Genomic DNA, 17,460 nt, shown 5'->3' on the forward strand with positions numbered 1-17,460 from the left:
CACCCAAAAGAATTACCCAATGATGCTGCCATGAATAAAGAGTAGGATCAAAATGTTCTACACAAGCAGTCTAAGCACAATTTACACATAATCTGTTTACTATAAGCAGGATAAAACGCTTTCAGAAGAAAAAACTAAAAATAAAATGCTTTTAAGATCATAACATTTAAATATTGGATAAGTGAAAACAAACTTAGTGATCTACACCAAACACAAAATAAGGCGCACATAAGTTAGGATATCATTCAAAAGTTGATATCCAACATATTGAAGTGATCTACAGAACATTAAAAAGAAAAACCAGCACAGTAAATATTGTTGTTTTTTTTTTTTTGGAGGGGGGGGATTAACTTAAATCAGAGGCTTTTTCTGAAAAAGTCTTTCAAACTAATAACACGTTTCAGTTGCGTTTTAGTAAATTCCTGAAACATCAATCTAACAACAAAACCATGTCATCACATGAACTTTTGGTCTTGGAAACGTCTTACTTCTCCTGCATGTCTAATTTTTAAATCCAACAACGTTTTGATAAGTCAGATTTAGGTGTGGTTTTCTTTTTTTGGTTTTATTTTTACTGTTGTTGTTTCTGCAGTCTGTCTAAAACACAGGACAACATTTAATCTAAAGAAAGTCCTCCGTGTCACAGAAAACATTATCAACAACAAAGCAGCTGGGCAAGACATAGATGTAAATATATCAGATGTAAACGATGGCGATGAAAGATTAAATAGAGTTGCCGCCATATACAGCAGATGGACGAGATGTGACTGCATGACGTGAACACTGTAGGCTACGTTAGTGTGTGATGCTTCTTGTATATTACATAACATGAAGCCGTTGCCCTTTCCAATTGAGACCTGAGATGCGTCATCTCTCCAGTAGGTGGCAGTAGAGTGCAACTGAACGACCCCTGCTTTGTTCCAGCGGAGTGCCAGAGGTCCTCCCGGTCTATTTATCATGTCAGGTTCACATGTACTGAACCATCAGCTTTAAATACAATATGCAAGCGCCTGATACATTTTATTTTATGTCTGCGCACTTTAGGTCGAAGCTGAACAGAGGTTACAAATAAATGCTATTTATTTATTTATTTATTTATTTATTTATTTATTTATTTATTTATTTATTTATTTATTTATTCAATAAATAAACAAATCTTTTACAGTCTGTTGGTTTACATTTTGTGCTGTCTGAAGCAAGGATGTGTATGTGGACAGTAATGTCTCTTTGATAAATTATTATTATATATTTTTTTAACATGCTCATCCTCTTTATTTCCACCGTTTGCCTCTGTAACCCCGCAGCAGTAACACAGGCCCTTTATTCGCAGTGGGCTCTCCAAGATGAAGAAATCACGCTGTTTTTGCAGATTTCTCAAGCGTTGAGAGCGAAACATTTAGCAGTCGGCTCTTTTGTTCCGAGAGCAGATCCAGATTCAGTGTGTGTGTGTACCAGAGAGAGAGAGAGAGAGAGAGAGAGAGAGAGAGAGAAACACACACACAGCCAGCACAGAGGCAGCGTGTAGGATACAGCAGAGTGTGTGAGGAGGAAACAGGCTGTGGGATGCTCACAGACTCTTCATAGATGCTTAAAATGGCGAGAGCGTCTTGGATCCCAGTGAGAGACTGAGCAGCAGATTGGTTGATTGGAATATGTCGTAGCTGAGGCTGGATGTTTGATTTGCATTTTAATTTTGGTTTTGTTTTTTAAAACCCGCTGCTTCGCCACCATTCAACGCTGTATATTTTCACGAGTGCCGGAGTATTTTCTGTGTTTAAATGGCATCCACACGGCGCCAATGCCTTGTTTCGTGCTCTTTGGGAATCCTTCTAAATGCTTTAATCGGTAAGCCACACACACCGCATTGGAACAGGGTGTTTTTGGTCGGATGTGATCACCTTTTGCTACCAGCGAAATGCACGCTGGAAACTGTAATAAGCGTGTTTTGCACGCAGCGCAGCCCTGAACTTGACTGCTGTCCGGTTGTACACAATCTGCAAATTTCCGTGTAAAGCTCGGAGCTGAAGCCTGATTTGCGTTATTGTTTTTTTTTTTGGGGGGGGGGGGGGTGGACTTAGCTGATTTGTGAATTTTGCAGAACTTCTTATGGGTAATTTATGTGAGCTAATTCTAATTGAGACTATTAATGCATTCAGCTCCTTGTTTTGGTGGAAAATCTGACTGATGCATGCTGGAGTTTCGAACATGTGCTTCTATGTTATATTTATTTGTGCCTTAGCTGCCGCTTCTCCAAAATCGGTGCAACCAGAAATACCATTTATGGCACATTTGTCTCTCCTAAAACTTCAAAGTTGTGATTTCTGATAGGGTTTTGTTTCATATCAGGGGACTTCAAAAGTAGATGGATTTATTGACCGGTCAGTCATTAGAGCACACCACCCCGTGGCTGGGTGAAATGACAGTGGTTATTGCTCAGAGAATAGATTAAAAGACTGTGGTTATTGCCTGCTGGGGAGAATATTTGTACAGATTAAATGTCAAGGCTGTCTCTCTACTCCCTTTCAAATTTTCTCCTCCATCCCTTTGTTCGCTATGACAGTCACTTTCTCTCTCTATGTGGGGGCCCCTAATTCAAAAGGCTGGAGAGTGTATTGAGTATTTGCAAAGCATACCACACAGGGACCCACAAAGGGCCCCGCTGGAATCATAGAGGCTACTGGTTCATAACATGTTCGCTCGCTCGGAGGACTGGGAACAAAAACTGTCAGAAACACACACTCAGCTCTGTGATGGATGCAGCTCCAATCTGCTCGGCGCGTTGAAGAAATGAAGCTCTTTCAAGTGCTCGTCTGCCTCAGAGAGTAGATTAGGCTGAGATAAAGGAGGTTTTATGGCATTTTAAGCAGTGTTGATAAGGGAGAAAGAAGCATTATCATTTATATCTCCCTTCCATCTGCTAGGGATAAAAAGTCGGAACAAAAAGGCAGAAAATCACCAAAATGATCTCATGATGAGAAGTTTCAGTCAGTGACTGCTTACTTATGGAAGTGTTTTAGAAATTGCTATTGTAATAATTTCTCATGACTCTCCCCAAACCTCATAATTGCTTCATCTTTCTTCTATCTTCCTAAAAGCACGTTAATCCTGAAATTAAGGTTGGAAGATATTAGAAGATTTAGCTGTATTAATATTGTTTAGTTAAGATAATAATGATGATATTTACTCTTCACTCTTCATTGTTTTCTGACATCCCAGTGTATCAGTTACTCTTCATGCCAAAGGTGTTCCCATGTTTTCCGAGTCTAAATCTCAAGTATTTATAATCTTTACTCCTGCAACTTTTAGTTGACTATTGTTCAAGTGTTAGACTGACTCTGCTAAGGGAGTGAGAGCCCATGCAAATGTCCAAGTCTGTTATCTGCATGCAAGACACGAGTGACCTATACTAAGAATGTGTCCGTCAATTCTGCCTGAGAGCAGTGTTTTGCACTTGTAATACTGCAAACACTGATAGTAGCTACGACGACTGGGATTCAATACATTGTGTAGCCCTAATCAGAGTCACATTTTAGGAATGCGCCATTAAATAATCCACTGACAACAGCGTCGCTAATTAGCCAGAAAGCATTGTTTTTCTGTGAAATGATTCAATTTAACAGAATTGTATATATATATATATATATATATAAAAAAAAAGGAAAAGCAGAGAAACCATCATCTGGCCTACAGCAGATCAAATCATCACTGTCATTGCTATATCCGTGTGTGTCACATTGCTTGAAAGTGTTATTTGGTAGGACAATATACTTCAAGTGCCATGAATACAAATTTTGCATTCCGGTATACGGGTAGGAAATAAGTGATTCTTTAGTCCTAAAGGACCTTTCATACAAACGCATGCAGTTTAAAGTACTGTGCAGAAAAAAACCCCACATACATGAAAAGGAACATTAATTAGTCAACCACAACGCCACAAAAATACCACAATATATGTTAAATAGTTGTACAAACTTGTATGAAACCTTGAAAAGGAAAAAAAAACATATATAATGCTAAGATTAAAAAATGGCAACACAGTTACAAACAGATTAAAATGCTCTGTCTTCCTAGTTCAACTGTCTAGGACAACTTTGAATAAGCTGAAACCTTAAAATAGATACTAAGAGCCTTAAAATAACCTAGACAACGGGAGACGAAAGCAAGAATATAATTTTTTTTTTCTGTATTTGTTTGCAACCAAAATTATCTAATATTTTTATTTTAAAGTCATATCTAAATCTAAAATAACCTCAAGTGCCCTTAACTGCTTGAAAATTGGAGTCATCTAAAAGCTGTGACTGGGGCATTCGGTTTAGTTTATAACTATTAGATTTCTTGCTGTTATATAACTGACTCTACAGAGCATAAATGGTTGGGAAGTAAACAGCGAAGCAGCTGGCCTACTTTATCTCCAGATCATTAACTTTATTCCTCCGCACCCCCACGTTGCGTTATGATATTAAATTATCTTCGGAACAATCATCTCTGAATATCTACCAGAATAACAGAGCCATAGTGTGAACAATTTAAAGAGCACGTGTGGCTTAAGATGGGAAGAACACCAGAGCATTGATTAATTATTTATCAAGCGGGAACCAATAGTGAGAATGTTAGTATCAATATAACATGTATAGCTCCCCTGCAGAAAAAGGATAAACACAGCCCTTTAGCCAGAAATGATTGACTTCGTACAAAAGAAATTGAGTTGTTATGTGGCTCATTTTATTAGCTTCTTTAAACCTGAATGTTATTTGTGGTTTGGTTCATGAACTTGAACCTAAAACAGAAGTCCTACTGAACAAGCTGAAAGAAATGTCGATTTAACACACATCAGTCCAAAGAGAGGTGACATTTTTCTTATTTTAATAGCAGCAATAATTCTGTGTCTCTTCTTTATTGCAAGTAAGAGCAGTTCATAAATCAAAATTCAGAAAGAAAAGAAACGAAATTAAATTCCTACAAAAAAAAGTATTTTGACAAAAAAAACTGTAATCACACTGTAGTATTTGTGCTCATACGGATGAACCAATCAAAGACATAGAAAGACAGAGTCTCAATGAGAATATTAATTAAAAAAAACTTCACAAAACCTACATTGTTTTGAACATAAATTTCATACATTTCTAATTTTGTCGAACCCACTCCTTCAAACACTACACGAAGATGCACCTGGTCTCCAAAACCCAAATTATGCAAGACTATCCTGCCTAAGCAGACGCAAAGAGCGAAAATAGATTTTTAGCATTTTGACTGATTTAATTAATTTTAAGCCTTTTCCGTCCACATTTAGTTTTAGTGTAATTTTATAAAAATGTTGCTGTTGCTGGAGGTTTATTTTTCAAACTGGTAAAGAAAAAAACAAAGCAAGATATTCAAAGTTCAATTTCCGATCTGTATGCTGCTTTCATTTCATATTTTTACATTAACAGATAAATAAATGGAGACTTTTCAGTTTTTTGGAGAGATTTCAAATTAAAGGAGTTGTGAATGAACAAAATTCTACACGTCTTACTTCAAAACTTGGTATAAATATCTCAAAGCTTTATTGTTGCTTGCATCATCAGGTAGTAAGATATCCTCACACTGCAGCCTGTCAGAAACCTGTGGAGTATCTTGATCTCTCAGCTTGGCTCCCTGCCTACTAACCTCACATGCTTGTAAATTCATGCCTTTTTTCCCCTCTGACTGTAGCTTTAAATCTATATGTCAGATCTCAACACTTATTTCTCGGTAGTAGTTGGTAGGCTCCAGCCCGAGCCATACTGAGTCAATCTTTCTCTCGTGTGTTTTTGTCTGGCAATCTCACATTCATGCATTTAATAAAAAAATATTGTATATGTATTGATATATTTGTCCTTATGTACCAAGAATACCCACATTTGTACAGCTTCAAACTTGCATCTCCTTAGCTGTACATCAAATCTCCCATCTACGAACTCCCCCCTTCTCACAATCCCCTGGATGCGCATAATGCACAGATGACCGTAACCTTTTTTTTTTTGTTTGTTTCCTTATCTCCTTGGATCTGGGTTAAAATTAGCTGTTGTGCTCAGTAATATTTTCTCTGACATTTTCTCCCAGTGCTGTTTGTGACCTTCAAGCCACCCTGAGCTCATATTTGCATTAGTCGGTCACTCGGGCAACATGCTTTATTCATCGGGAAAGACAGTGCAGTCACATTTTCCCCATTAATGGAATATACTCGGAGTTGAGTCGAAAACAAAATCATTAAAAGCCTTTTAATGTGCTTCTAATGAGTGGCATGCTTAAACAGCAACATTGTTTTTCCCTTTGCTGCAGTAACGTCATCTGCTGTCGGTCTTTTAATTTATTGCTATCAAAGAAACGCTAAGAATTAAATTTTATCTGGAAGTGTTCTGCATCGGTGACAGTCCTCGCTTGGATAAAACAATTAGCCACATGTGGGGCTTCTGCTTGTAATTGGCTGACAGCCTTCTTTGCTTTCTGGACCTCGGAGGCCAGAATCAGGCCATCCAAGGGTTAAATATGTCTCTAACAACACCCCCTTGTTGCTCACTGATGTCTCATGGCCATTTTACTTACCGTGCTCTCTGAGTGGAAAAAAGAGGGAGGGAAGGGACACAAAGCAATCATGAGAGAAGTTTTTTTTTTTTTTTTCTCTTAGCAATATTTCTTACATGTGCTCTTCACATAGGGGCGTGTCAGTGAAAAGGTTGCCTGTTCCTGAGGGGAAGCACTTTTCTTTTGGAATGTTAGTGGATCTGGCCGGAGGTTCTCTATTTTGACCCCGGTGTCTTTCCCCCCTCTCCTATGCCCTCCCGTAGCCCGTCCCACCAGATTCCAGGGCCTGGGGCAGAGACTGATGGTGCTTAGTCCATCAGCGACTGAAACATGATGCCAAGAGGGCGTACTGAGCTGCGTTTTTACAGAACTGAGGCATGCCATGCTGTTTACATCCACAAATACACAAAATCAAGTCCCTCATATTATTAAAGACTTAAATCGCTGTCATTGCAATTAAATATACAAGACTGGGAAGTTACAGTGAGAGTAGCACCTTGTGTTAGCAGTGAGCAGTCTTAATGTTTGTGCAGTTCAAAGTTAATGGGAGAGTTCAGGAGCATGGCACAGAGTGATAAAGATTAGATGCGGGCAATGTGTAGCATAAATAGCAAAAAGATTTTCAAAGAAAAATCACAATCAAGCTTTTAGCACAATTTATCTAGCAAATTCTAACTTTTAAAGAAAAAACATATAAGTGAGCATTTAGAACAATAAACATCTCTCAATATATTTTAATATGATTTTGTCAACTTTTGTCAAAATGTATTGCATTTGTTGACAAACTTGAGACTTGGGGTACAATTAATCTCAAACTGTTTTGACTGAGAAAATGAATTTTCAAAGGTAAATGACAGCACTACAGGTTAAGTGCCCTGTTGCTCAGTGGCGGCAACAAGTGGAGGCGACATCCCCACCTCAGCCAGACAATATTTTACCCAGCCATTATCTACACCTGCTTGTCTGTCACGGGGGGATAGTGCTCATCTCCAGAGGTCATTGGGTAGAAGACGGGGTACACCATGGACAAGACGTCAGTCCATCTCAGTGACAGCCATGGACACACACTCTAATATAAGGACAACTTAGAAAGAGCAATTAAGCTAACAGTCCCACACATGCACATGGAGAACATGCAAACTCCATGTAGAAAGATATCATGCGAGTGGAAAGAACTCTAGTAAACCAGAAAAATGCTGCATGAAAAATAAGCGCAACACTGAAATTATATGATGCAAAAATATTAGTTATGTTACTGTTAGTTTGTGGCTATATTTAAAAAAAAAAAAAAGTTTAATTACTGCAGTTTCTTTGTGAATTTTTGTATGTCTTAAAGTAAATTTATAACACTTGTTTTTATGTGTGCATGTCTCTTCAGGTGTAGTTTTGGGAGCTGAGCTCTCTTTCAAGCTGGAGCCCAGCGACATCATTGCTGTTCAGGAGCAGCCGCTGATGCTCCACTGTCAAGTGGACGGCATCCCACCCATCACCACGCAGTGGAGGCGCAATGGCCTGCTCCTAGCTCAGGACCGCCATCACACCACCTTCATCAACGGCTCACTTTTGATCGTCCACTTCCAGAAGACCAAGCCCGATGGCTCGTCTGATGAAGGCGACTATGAGTGCATGGCCCAGAACTCTTTTGGGCGAGTGGTGAGCCGTAAAGCCCGAATTCAGGCAGCCAGTAAGTAGCTTTGACTATATCAGGGGTTTTTTTTGTGTGTGTGTGTGTGGGGGTTATTTTGTTCATTTGTGGAAACAAACTAGATGCCTGTTATCCGCTTAACCTAGCCACGCCATTGCCTTCCTGTGCAGTTCTGCTAAAGAAGTTGTGAACGATGGCCTAGTTTCAGTAATGGAAGCGGAGGAAGTGAAGGAAGTCGTTCAGTTCGTTGGTCACGCTTCCAAATATTGAATGAACGTTAACAGCAGCCTCGTACGGACTGGAGGACGGTTGTTTTTTTTTTGTGTGTTTTTTTTATTTTTTTATCGTAAGCAGTTTCCGGTTAGCTTCTTGGCTTCGAACTTTTGCATTAGGCTACATGTCACAGGCAAATGTTAGCAATCGGGTAAAATTTAAAAACTCAACACAATCCACGCCTCCAGAAAGCAATCGTTTCTGAACACCCGGAAGTGCTAGGCTACGTTTAACTACTTTACATGTTAAATTTTGATCCAAATCTTTTCTTTAAATTTCAGCATTTTCTGTATTCCTAGTAAAAAAATGAAATGGTTTGTGTGTAGACCATTATATATATATATATATATATATATATATATATATATATATATATATATATATATATATATATATATAATGTATATATCCAAGCTGATTTCTGTAAATTTCTTTTTAGACCAGTCCCAGTTAACTTGAGTACTGCTGTGCATGTAAATGTTTTTAATATGTCTAGCTGTGTAATTGTTAATATAAATCATTGCGTTTAATGAACTTTCTGATGCTGGTGCTGCTTGGAAATTTAAGCCTCTGACTGAAGCATTAACAAGAACTCATGCTGAGGCTCTCCAGACTGCTTTGTAAGAGTGAAATAAGCTGTAGCAACTTAGCGACCTACTCACTGGTACAGGCATCAAGATGGATTTTTGCCAACCTAACAACCAAAGTCCTTATTAGAAAATATTCAATATCCTCATTAAGTTCAAAGCTTTTGTTGCCATGGTTCGTCTTTACCTCATTTCTATCAGATCATTGTAAGACAATCTGACGCTCAGTCCTCCTGGTTTGTCTACCATATCGCAGCATGAAGTTCTCATCCCACTTGAAATCAAAGGCATCAGGGATGCACAATCCGCAGCAGCTTAAAGCGATAATGCAGTCTTCCATACTGTGCCAAGTTAAGGCTTGTGTTCTCTGAGACAGAAATGGATAAAAGCTCACAGAAGCCTGTTGATTCCTAGACCATGTGTAGACAGAATACTGCTGTGCCACTGTGGCCAATATAGCTTTTCAGCTCTGTGGGGTACAGAGGTTAGCATGGATGTCTCTAACAGAGAGGGAAAAGTCACTTTATCACAACGGTTGGTTCCTGTCAAACAACGTGTAACCTTTAAGACATGAATTTTTGAAGTCTGTTTTTTTTTTTTTTTTTTTTTAAATATTAGGCAACATGAGTCAGATCTATTGGTTGTAGAAAACATGCAGTACTCTTTGTGCGTCAGCAAGTTACAGGCAATGATTATGCTTTTTTTTTAAGTAAAGTAAAATTAACCCTGCTTCAGAAAATCTCAAAACAAATGAATCTTTCTTTGAAGCAGGAAATTCTTAAATAAAAAAAGAAGCAGAGCAATGTTTGAGTTTATGAAATCCTTTACAAAACCTGTAGGAACAAGAAGACACGAGCTTATCGGAAGGCTGAGGATCTTAGTGATATTGTTCAAAGAGAATTTGCTCTAACCTAATTAAATGTTTTAGAAGACAACTGAGTAATCTGATACCCAACAGGGGATATACAAATTTGCAGCAATGTTATTAATCAAGAATAGTGCGAGGAGTGATTTATTTATTTTTTTTAAATTACGATTTCATAATACTGATTAATTGTAGTCAAATTAACGGTTTGAACCTTTTTGTTTGAATTTTTTTTTTTCATTGTGAGAAAAAATAAAGTTACTCGTCTTTTACGCATCCTTACCACTGGTACCAAAATATGATTCCCGTGATAAAATTTGATTTTCCACCAGTTTTGCTAGTAGTTGAAAAATGGACCAAAAAACATGACAAAGTAGAGATTCTCTGATGCAGTTATCCAGTTTGACATTAATGTCCTCGGCTGGTGATTGAGTTTTATGTCGGTGACTCTGAATGGTGGGATAATTAGACATGATTTTATGGTGGTGTAATTTAACATGAAATTGCAGCACATATTTAATCTTTAAAGGTAATATTAAAAGAAACGTTTTTTTTTTATAATTAAATGGTTTGGAGGTGTTAATTAAGAGCTGGATGCAGTAATAATCTCTCCTTATAAAAAAAAAATCAACATCTCAGAATTCATGTTGACTTCTGTTATAGTGAGCTTCTGGTTTTTTTTATTCTCTTCTTTGTCTTTGACTTGTATTGTTTGGTGGAGGATTAGTGGAACTCACATCATTCTGACTATTCACCTCTGATACTTTTTTAAAGTGATACCCTTTCTTTTGTCAAAGTGTAGAATGACTAAATTGTTATAGTTCAACCAAGCACAAGCTAGAGTTTTATACTCGTCTTCCAATAATTCACTCTTTTGTCTCAAAGTTGTGATGCTTTAGAAACCCCTTTTAGTTCTTATAGCTGACTCTGGATGCCTTGTGGAGCATAATTATAAAGATCATCCATAATAAGAGGAGATAACTTTGCTGCAGAGTTTTCGCTAATTGTCTTTTTCCTTTGACTCTTTGCTTTAAAAAAATTACAATTTTCCTCACCTCTCGGTGCTCACCTGCTCCTCACTCTGTGTTCTTATAGTTGCACCTGTTCCGATTTTTACTTCTGTAACCAAGTTGATTATGCTCAAATGTACTGGATTGTAAAATTGCAGGTCCTAAGTATAGAAAGTTGCATGAGCTTTGTGTCTTTTCTTCTTTCCTGATTTTAAAATTAAAAAAAGAAATATGTTTGACAAGTGTTTCTTCTGAAAGACAAGCATGCTTTAATGTATTTGGTCTTGTCTTTTGGAGGGCTATTTCCTGTGTCTTACTTTCTCCCAGAACAAAGCTCTGACTTGTATCACTGTGATGCGGTGTGTGGCGCAATTTACCAAAGCCCCTTTAAAGCACACCCAGTGAATAAAGCCTCCGTCGGACCCTTCACACCATCACCCTCTTTAAATTTCACTTTTCATTTGCTTGACAACCATTTGTGGAGGTTCGCTGTTGGTGGCTGGTGTTGGACAGACTCCCTGCTGCCCATATAAATCAGTAGTCGGTCTGAGAAACTTTTTTTTTTTCCACACCCAAAGGTTATCTCTTTTATGGTGGGTTCCTCTTGCTGTGTGTCTCTCCCTGTCTTCCCCACTTCCTCTATTACTTCCTCCTTAGCTCGGGTTCAGGAAGCTCTTTATCATTCACATGAATGACAAGGCCCGTACAGTGGGCCCAGCCGCTGCCCTTCCCTCCCCCATAGCAAAAACTGCATCACCAGGCAACGCACCATGACAGCTTGTCGTAGCAGTAGAAAAGCACCACTTACCTAGACGTCTTATTTTCTCGTAGAGATTTTACAGAACACAAAGTGTCAGCATTTTTTTAATTAGATAAATTGCATTGAGATAACGAAGGTGGATTTTATCAATGTGGCTTTTATGGATTAAATAAAGACCCTGCGAGCCATGGAGATTGTAGCGAAGTGACCAATAAGCATCGTATAGGAGTCGGTTAAATTCGCAGAAGGTGTACCTTTTAATATAGGGTGCTTCCAGGCCTGATAGCACTCAAAGATGTCACATCTGACTTCTTAAAGCTCTGTGGATGGTTTATCATGAGTAGATAGTGAAAGTGATTTGTGTGGCATTGATGTCAGATTACGTGACAGGGCTTGTTTTGTGGCGAGCTCCATCTATCTCTCTCCGACCGCTTTCACAGTATCCTGCCTCGAAGATTACTGGAGCAACATCCCTGCCATCTCCTTTTATCTTTCTCTTTCTCTCAGCCTGTTGAGGTCCACCCTCAATCTAATATCCCTCAACCCCTTGTTTACCACCCCCGTTGCTCACAAAGGAGCAAATTGTCTCTCCTGTCGTATTAATTAACCAAATATAGTACTGACAATTGAAAATGGATGCATGTTTACTTGAATGTAATTTGTTTTTCTTCTTTATTCTCACATGGTTTGGATTATGCTCAGCCATGCATGAAGTAATACCCACTATATTTTGTTTTTGTTGGGGTTTTTTAAGCAGAAATGTTTCTATTTTTCCTACACAGTTAAAAATACCATCTTTGTCTCATTTGCCTTTCTCTCATCGTTCCTCTCATTGGTATTCCTCTCCTGTAAGCACCACAGGATCTCAGTACATATGGACACAGTTTATGGCTGCCCTGTACCTCGCACAGGTCTGGTATGCGTGCTGATTTTGACTCACAGTGGTCCGTCATGATGAAGTCAGTGCTCCGTCTGTCTGTCTGTGACTCAGATAGATTCAAAAAGGGTTTTTCTTTAATTAATATTTTTTGTTTTGTGACAAGGAGACGGAGCATGAAAGCTCCTCTGTAGAAGAAGTCCCAGAGATGCTGCCACAGAATGAACAAAGATGTTTTTATCGCTTTTTGTGAAATGCCACAATAGAAAACTGGTGCCGTCTACAGCAGTCCACCCCAAACTAATGTATGGATGACTGATAATAATGACACACAGGATCTTGACCAACTCGATTGTTTTTTTGTTTTTTTTTTGTTAATCATTGGTGTGTTGTAGAATAGATTACAGGGAAGCAAAGGCAGGCAAATTGAGAGGTAGTGAAAATATGACCTTGGGATGGTCATTTATTTGCTTGTAGTAATTCCTTTCTACATTTACTTTTAATCCTTGATACCCAGCATGGACTCTGCCTTCTTCTCTTCAGCTCATTTAAATGGAATAATTTCAATTTTTCACTATGCTTCCTGTTGTTTTTCAGTATCTTGTTGTCTTGGTTTTAAGTGATAGGAGGATGGAGTGTGACAAGGATAGGACACATTAACACTTTGTAGTTATGTAGACACTGATCCGGTGAAGGAATTGCTAAGCTAAATGACAAAGCTCTCAATAAACCATTTTATGTATCCTCCAACCTTCACCTATGGCAATGAGATGGATTATGACTAAAAGAAAGCAGTCCCAGATTGCAAATGGACTCAGCTTTAAAGATAAGTTAAGGAGTTTGATCCCCTTGACGGAGCGAAGAGTAAAGCTGCTTCTGGTCTGCATCAAAAGAAGTCGGCTAAAGTTACTGGAGCATATGATCACGGTAATGCCTGTGGATGCACCTCTAGAGATTTTTTTTAGTCATATCCACTTACAAAATAGGATACAAAAGCAGACTTGGACTCACTGAGTAGACTACACATTGCCACTTGTCTAAAAATGTGTTGGACTAGACCATAATAAACTTTACAGGGCTACCTTTATAGAGGGAAGTCTAGACTTGTGTCCTGGACTTGTTGCCTCACAAAAAACCAAAAGATTGGTGGTTGGGTGGACAAGTGGATGGATGGGGTAAAAGACTGAAAAATCCCCCATTGCTGCACTTAGCTAGCTAACCACCCATGTTTTTGTGTCTCTACCACAGCAATACTGAGCCATGTTCCAGAAAATGAGGTATCAAGCAGTTATTTCATTGCATCCTCGATAACGGCTTATTTTCATGCTAAACTTTCTGATTTATAGTCTACGGTTTTGAATGGTGTCAAGTTTAGAGCAATGAAAATCCTATTTTCTGTAAGGATGCATTTTGTCCTCTGGGGGTTATTTCATTGTCAAGAAGCTGAGTAAACTGCTGCTCTGAACCCTTCATGACAGTTCTTGATATTTTCATTGACGAATGCTCAAAGTTGTCCAACTCTCCTGTGGGAAAGAAGCCCTGTGAATCTCAATTATTCTTGAGGATGACACATCATTGACCTTGGAGCTGTGGAAAATCACCAAGGGATCGCAGACTGCAGTCTTATTGTCTTAGACTGCCATATGTCTTCATGTGGCAGAGTAGAATAGGATGAAATTTAAAGCAGGGCTTCAGAGAGATTTTCTAAGCTAATTACAATTTCAGTCACTTTATGCAGTTAATTGCTAATCATATATTAAAATGAAAAGCATTCATCACTAATGATGTTTTATTAGAAATGTAATATTGCTGCATATTGGGTAACAAAAAGGGATCTGTTCTGGCTTGAATTGATTTGCATGAATTCCAGTCGACCTATTTCCCAAAAATCATCAGCATAATCAACAAAACAGCTACACATGGGTTGCTTATTTACTGAAAGTGTGCCAACAAGACTTCCCCTCTGTACAGAAGAAATATACACCAGCACTCTGTTACCTCCTTCAAAGTCAGACAGTTGAGCTGCTGTGTGGAGCAGAATGGGTATTGTGCTCTAAAAATATACCCTCATGTAAACAGCCTTAAATAGTGAATAGAGCTACTGGGGAGGTGGATGGGGGGGGGAGTGATGTAAATATTTAACTTTTTTAATGCATGCATCATGCATTAATTGCTATACATTGTTTCCATCTATGAGTGTGTTCTCTGGGCTGTATGATGACAAATAGTACTTGTAAACTCAGGTTGATCTTTCCAAAGGGAAACCTGAAATACATTTTGTGCGAGAGGAAAAAAAAAATCAGTCAGTACTTGATATGCAGACTGCTGACATTCACAAACTTTGACCTTTCTTTTTTCCCCCCCCCAACTGTGAGCACTTTCTTAGCAGCTGCTTTTCTAAAATGTGTCTAGAATACAGCTGATCATTAACACAGTTTACCTATAATCGCTTTTTAAATATCCAAAGCAGTCTTATTTTTTGAATGAGCAAGAATAACAATCAAGTGATTTTCTTGTTGGTGTCATAAGATGCCCAAGTGGATTTATCGTGGGTATTTGTGTAAACACCGCTGTTCCTAGCACTTGGTTGTCCAAACCTGGACACTGATTTTGAATCTCATCAGTTTTTCTTCCCAGATAAATAAAGTAAAAAAAAAAAAAAAACATACATAGTTTTAAAGTTTGGATCTTGTAAAAAATTATTGCATATACTTTCTGTGTCCTTGGAAGGGAAAATAAAATAAAATAAAAATTATGTAAGCCAAATATTGAGTTGTAAAAAAAATCAAGATCTGTTAACTTGGCATTCAGTTTTTTCCGCTTTTCTGCTGGTTGTGTGGAATCTGTTGTTAAGGTCTCTGTTGGTCTCCAGACCACCCCAGCAATCCTCAAACAAACAAATGAATAGGGGGCCAAAAATTCCTTCTGCCTCCTTTTAGGGCTCAAGGGAGGAATTCCAGAGTAATAGAGGTGAGAGGTGAAAGGAGACGGAGCAGAGTCCGGACCAAAGGTTATCCGAGGCAGACTCGAGTCCAAATGAGGTTTTTTTTTTTTTTTTCCCTTTGCCCTGTCCTCATTAAAACTACATCCTCAGATTTGAACCAACCCACACTGTGCTAATGTGAAGTTTAGGTTCAAGTTAAACAAACCAACATGCCTTTCATCATTAGACCTTTCAGCTAACGAAACAAGCAGTAGTTGTGGTCTTTTGTCCTTGGTGTGTATGTTGGTGTTCCAGTGACTGCAGGCTTGACTCGGCTGGCTCTTGCCTCTGCCCCGTCACCGCGCTTCACTACACTTAACAGAGGCTTTATGGCCAGACTGCGCAGTTAAAACGCTTTACAGGGTTTGCGGCGTCCACCAATAAAAGCCCAAAAACTCCCTCTTCCTGTCCGCTCGTTGGTGTAAATTTTGTTTTGTGTGTGTGAAAACGTGAAAAGGGGCAGAGAGGTGAAGCCACTGGTAGATGTTTTTTTTTCCAAACACAGCCACATGCACACACAAACGTATGCCACAAACGTATGCCTCTCGGTGCAGTTCTCCACAATATTTAAACGGGGATCAGGAAATCTTTCTGCCAATAAGCAGAAGAGACTGAGACAAAAGGCTACGCAGTGATGGGCAGGCAGCAGCTTTGGGCCTCCGCCATCTCTTCCCCCACTCAGCTGCATGCGTGTTTGTGTGTTTTGGGGGTACCTCTCGCCTCAGCACAGCTCTCATTGTGCAGCTTGGGCTGGTGAAGTGGCTGGGAACGGGCAGGGGCTGCGTGTTCAGTCTGTGGTGGTTCTGCTTTGTGGCGGTGGCCTCAGCATTTGTTGTCCTGGCTGACTCAGCTAGCAGCGGCTGAGGCCCCTTTTGTCACTGCTGACTCTGGGTGGGTGTGTCTCCCCTCGCACCCCGGCTCTCACACAGACCCCCTCCTTTGTTTCACAGAGGTCAGAGGTCCCCCTGGGGGTTGGGTGGTTGGTGGTGGGGGCTGGGGGTTATCTGGGAAACTTTGACCTTTTTGTGTGCACTAGTGCAGAATAGCCTGCTTCTTTTGCATCTCCTAACATTATTCTTCCCCTCCTCCAATGGTGCAGCTCCTCCTATATCCCCAGAGGACACCCCCCACCCCCAGTGTGTTTGCCCCGGGGCAGTGGCAGTGACCTTGGCTTTGGCTGTGAAACAAAGTGGCCCAAACCTGCTGCTGCATCCCAACTCCAGCCCCCATGTCTCCTAAACAAACAACACAGCAATCCACTGAAAGGGACAAGAGAAACATAAGCACATTGTCCAAACTCTAAAAGTAATTTCAAAAGGCGCACACATTTGCTTCTGGTTTCATTGTTCTTCCACAATGCCAAAATATTTTACCTCTCCAGTGAGTCTTTGCGAGTGCCAAAAATTCAAGGCTAAAAATCTTCTCGCTTCTCACAATTAGAGTGATTATGTTCTGCAGGAATGCAGTGATTTGATCCACAGTGACAGGAATTAGTGACTGCACACATCGTCCCTTTACTGCTGCTCTGACTGCAGACCTAAAAAGTATCACTTCTGCTCAAGCAGGAATACCTCAATTTCTACTGCTTTCTATAAGCAACGTAAGTATTTTTTAAAATCACTTTTGAATTTTATTGAAGTGTTAATGTTATAAAAATAATTAGCTATTGCATGTGTGAGTTGTTAGTGACCTTATAGTCTGACGGCAAAATTGGAGATCTTGTATTAAGAGCATGAACTCGGTGAAATCCAAAGTCTTTACTCTCCGTTATTTCCTCCATAGTTGTCACCAAAACGCTGAAGTGTTTGGGGTCAAAAGCCTGTCAGGCTGCTGCATGCTTGGAGTCGGTCACTGGGGATAACATAAATTCCACAGGAGCCAATTAGAGGAGGTTACTGCTGCATGGCACAGGATGAA

General features: G+C 39.3%; 1 protein-coding gene across 1 annotated transcript in view; it reads left to right on the forward strand.

The window, feature by feature from the left end:
- Nucleotides 1-346: 346 nt before the first annotated feature.
- igdcc3 (immunoglobulin superfamily, DCC subclass, member 3) overlaps nt 347-17,460 on the forward strand; it is a 64,979-nt gene continuing 47,865 nt past the window's right edge. The window contains exons 1-2 of the mRNA XM_015002038.2: nt 347-1,845; nt 7,922-8,227. Coding sequence (XP_014857524.1) covers nt 1,779-1,845; nt 7,922-8,227 — 373 coding nt within the window. The 5' untranslated portion in view covers nt 347-1,778. The remainder of the gene's footprint in view (nt 1,846-7,921; nt 8,228-17,460) is intronic.

Source organism: Poecilia mexicana, unplaced genomic scaffold (genome assembly GCF_051168715.1).
Source record: "Poecilia mexicana isolate PSO_F unplaced genomic scaffold, ASM5116871v1 scaffold_3, whole genome shotgun sequence".
In the NCBI taxonomy this organism is placed as follows: domain Eukaryota; kingdom Metazoa; phylum Chordata; class Actinopteri; order Cyprinodontiformes; family Poeciliidae; genus Poecilia; species Poecilia mexicana.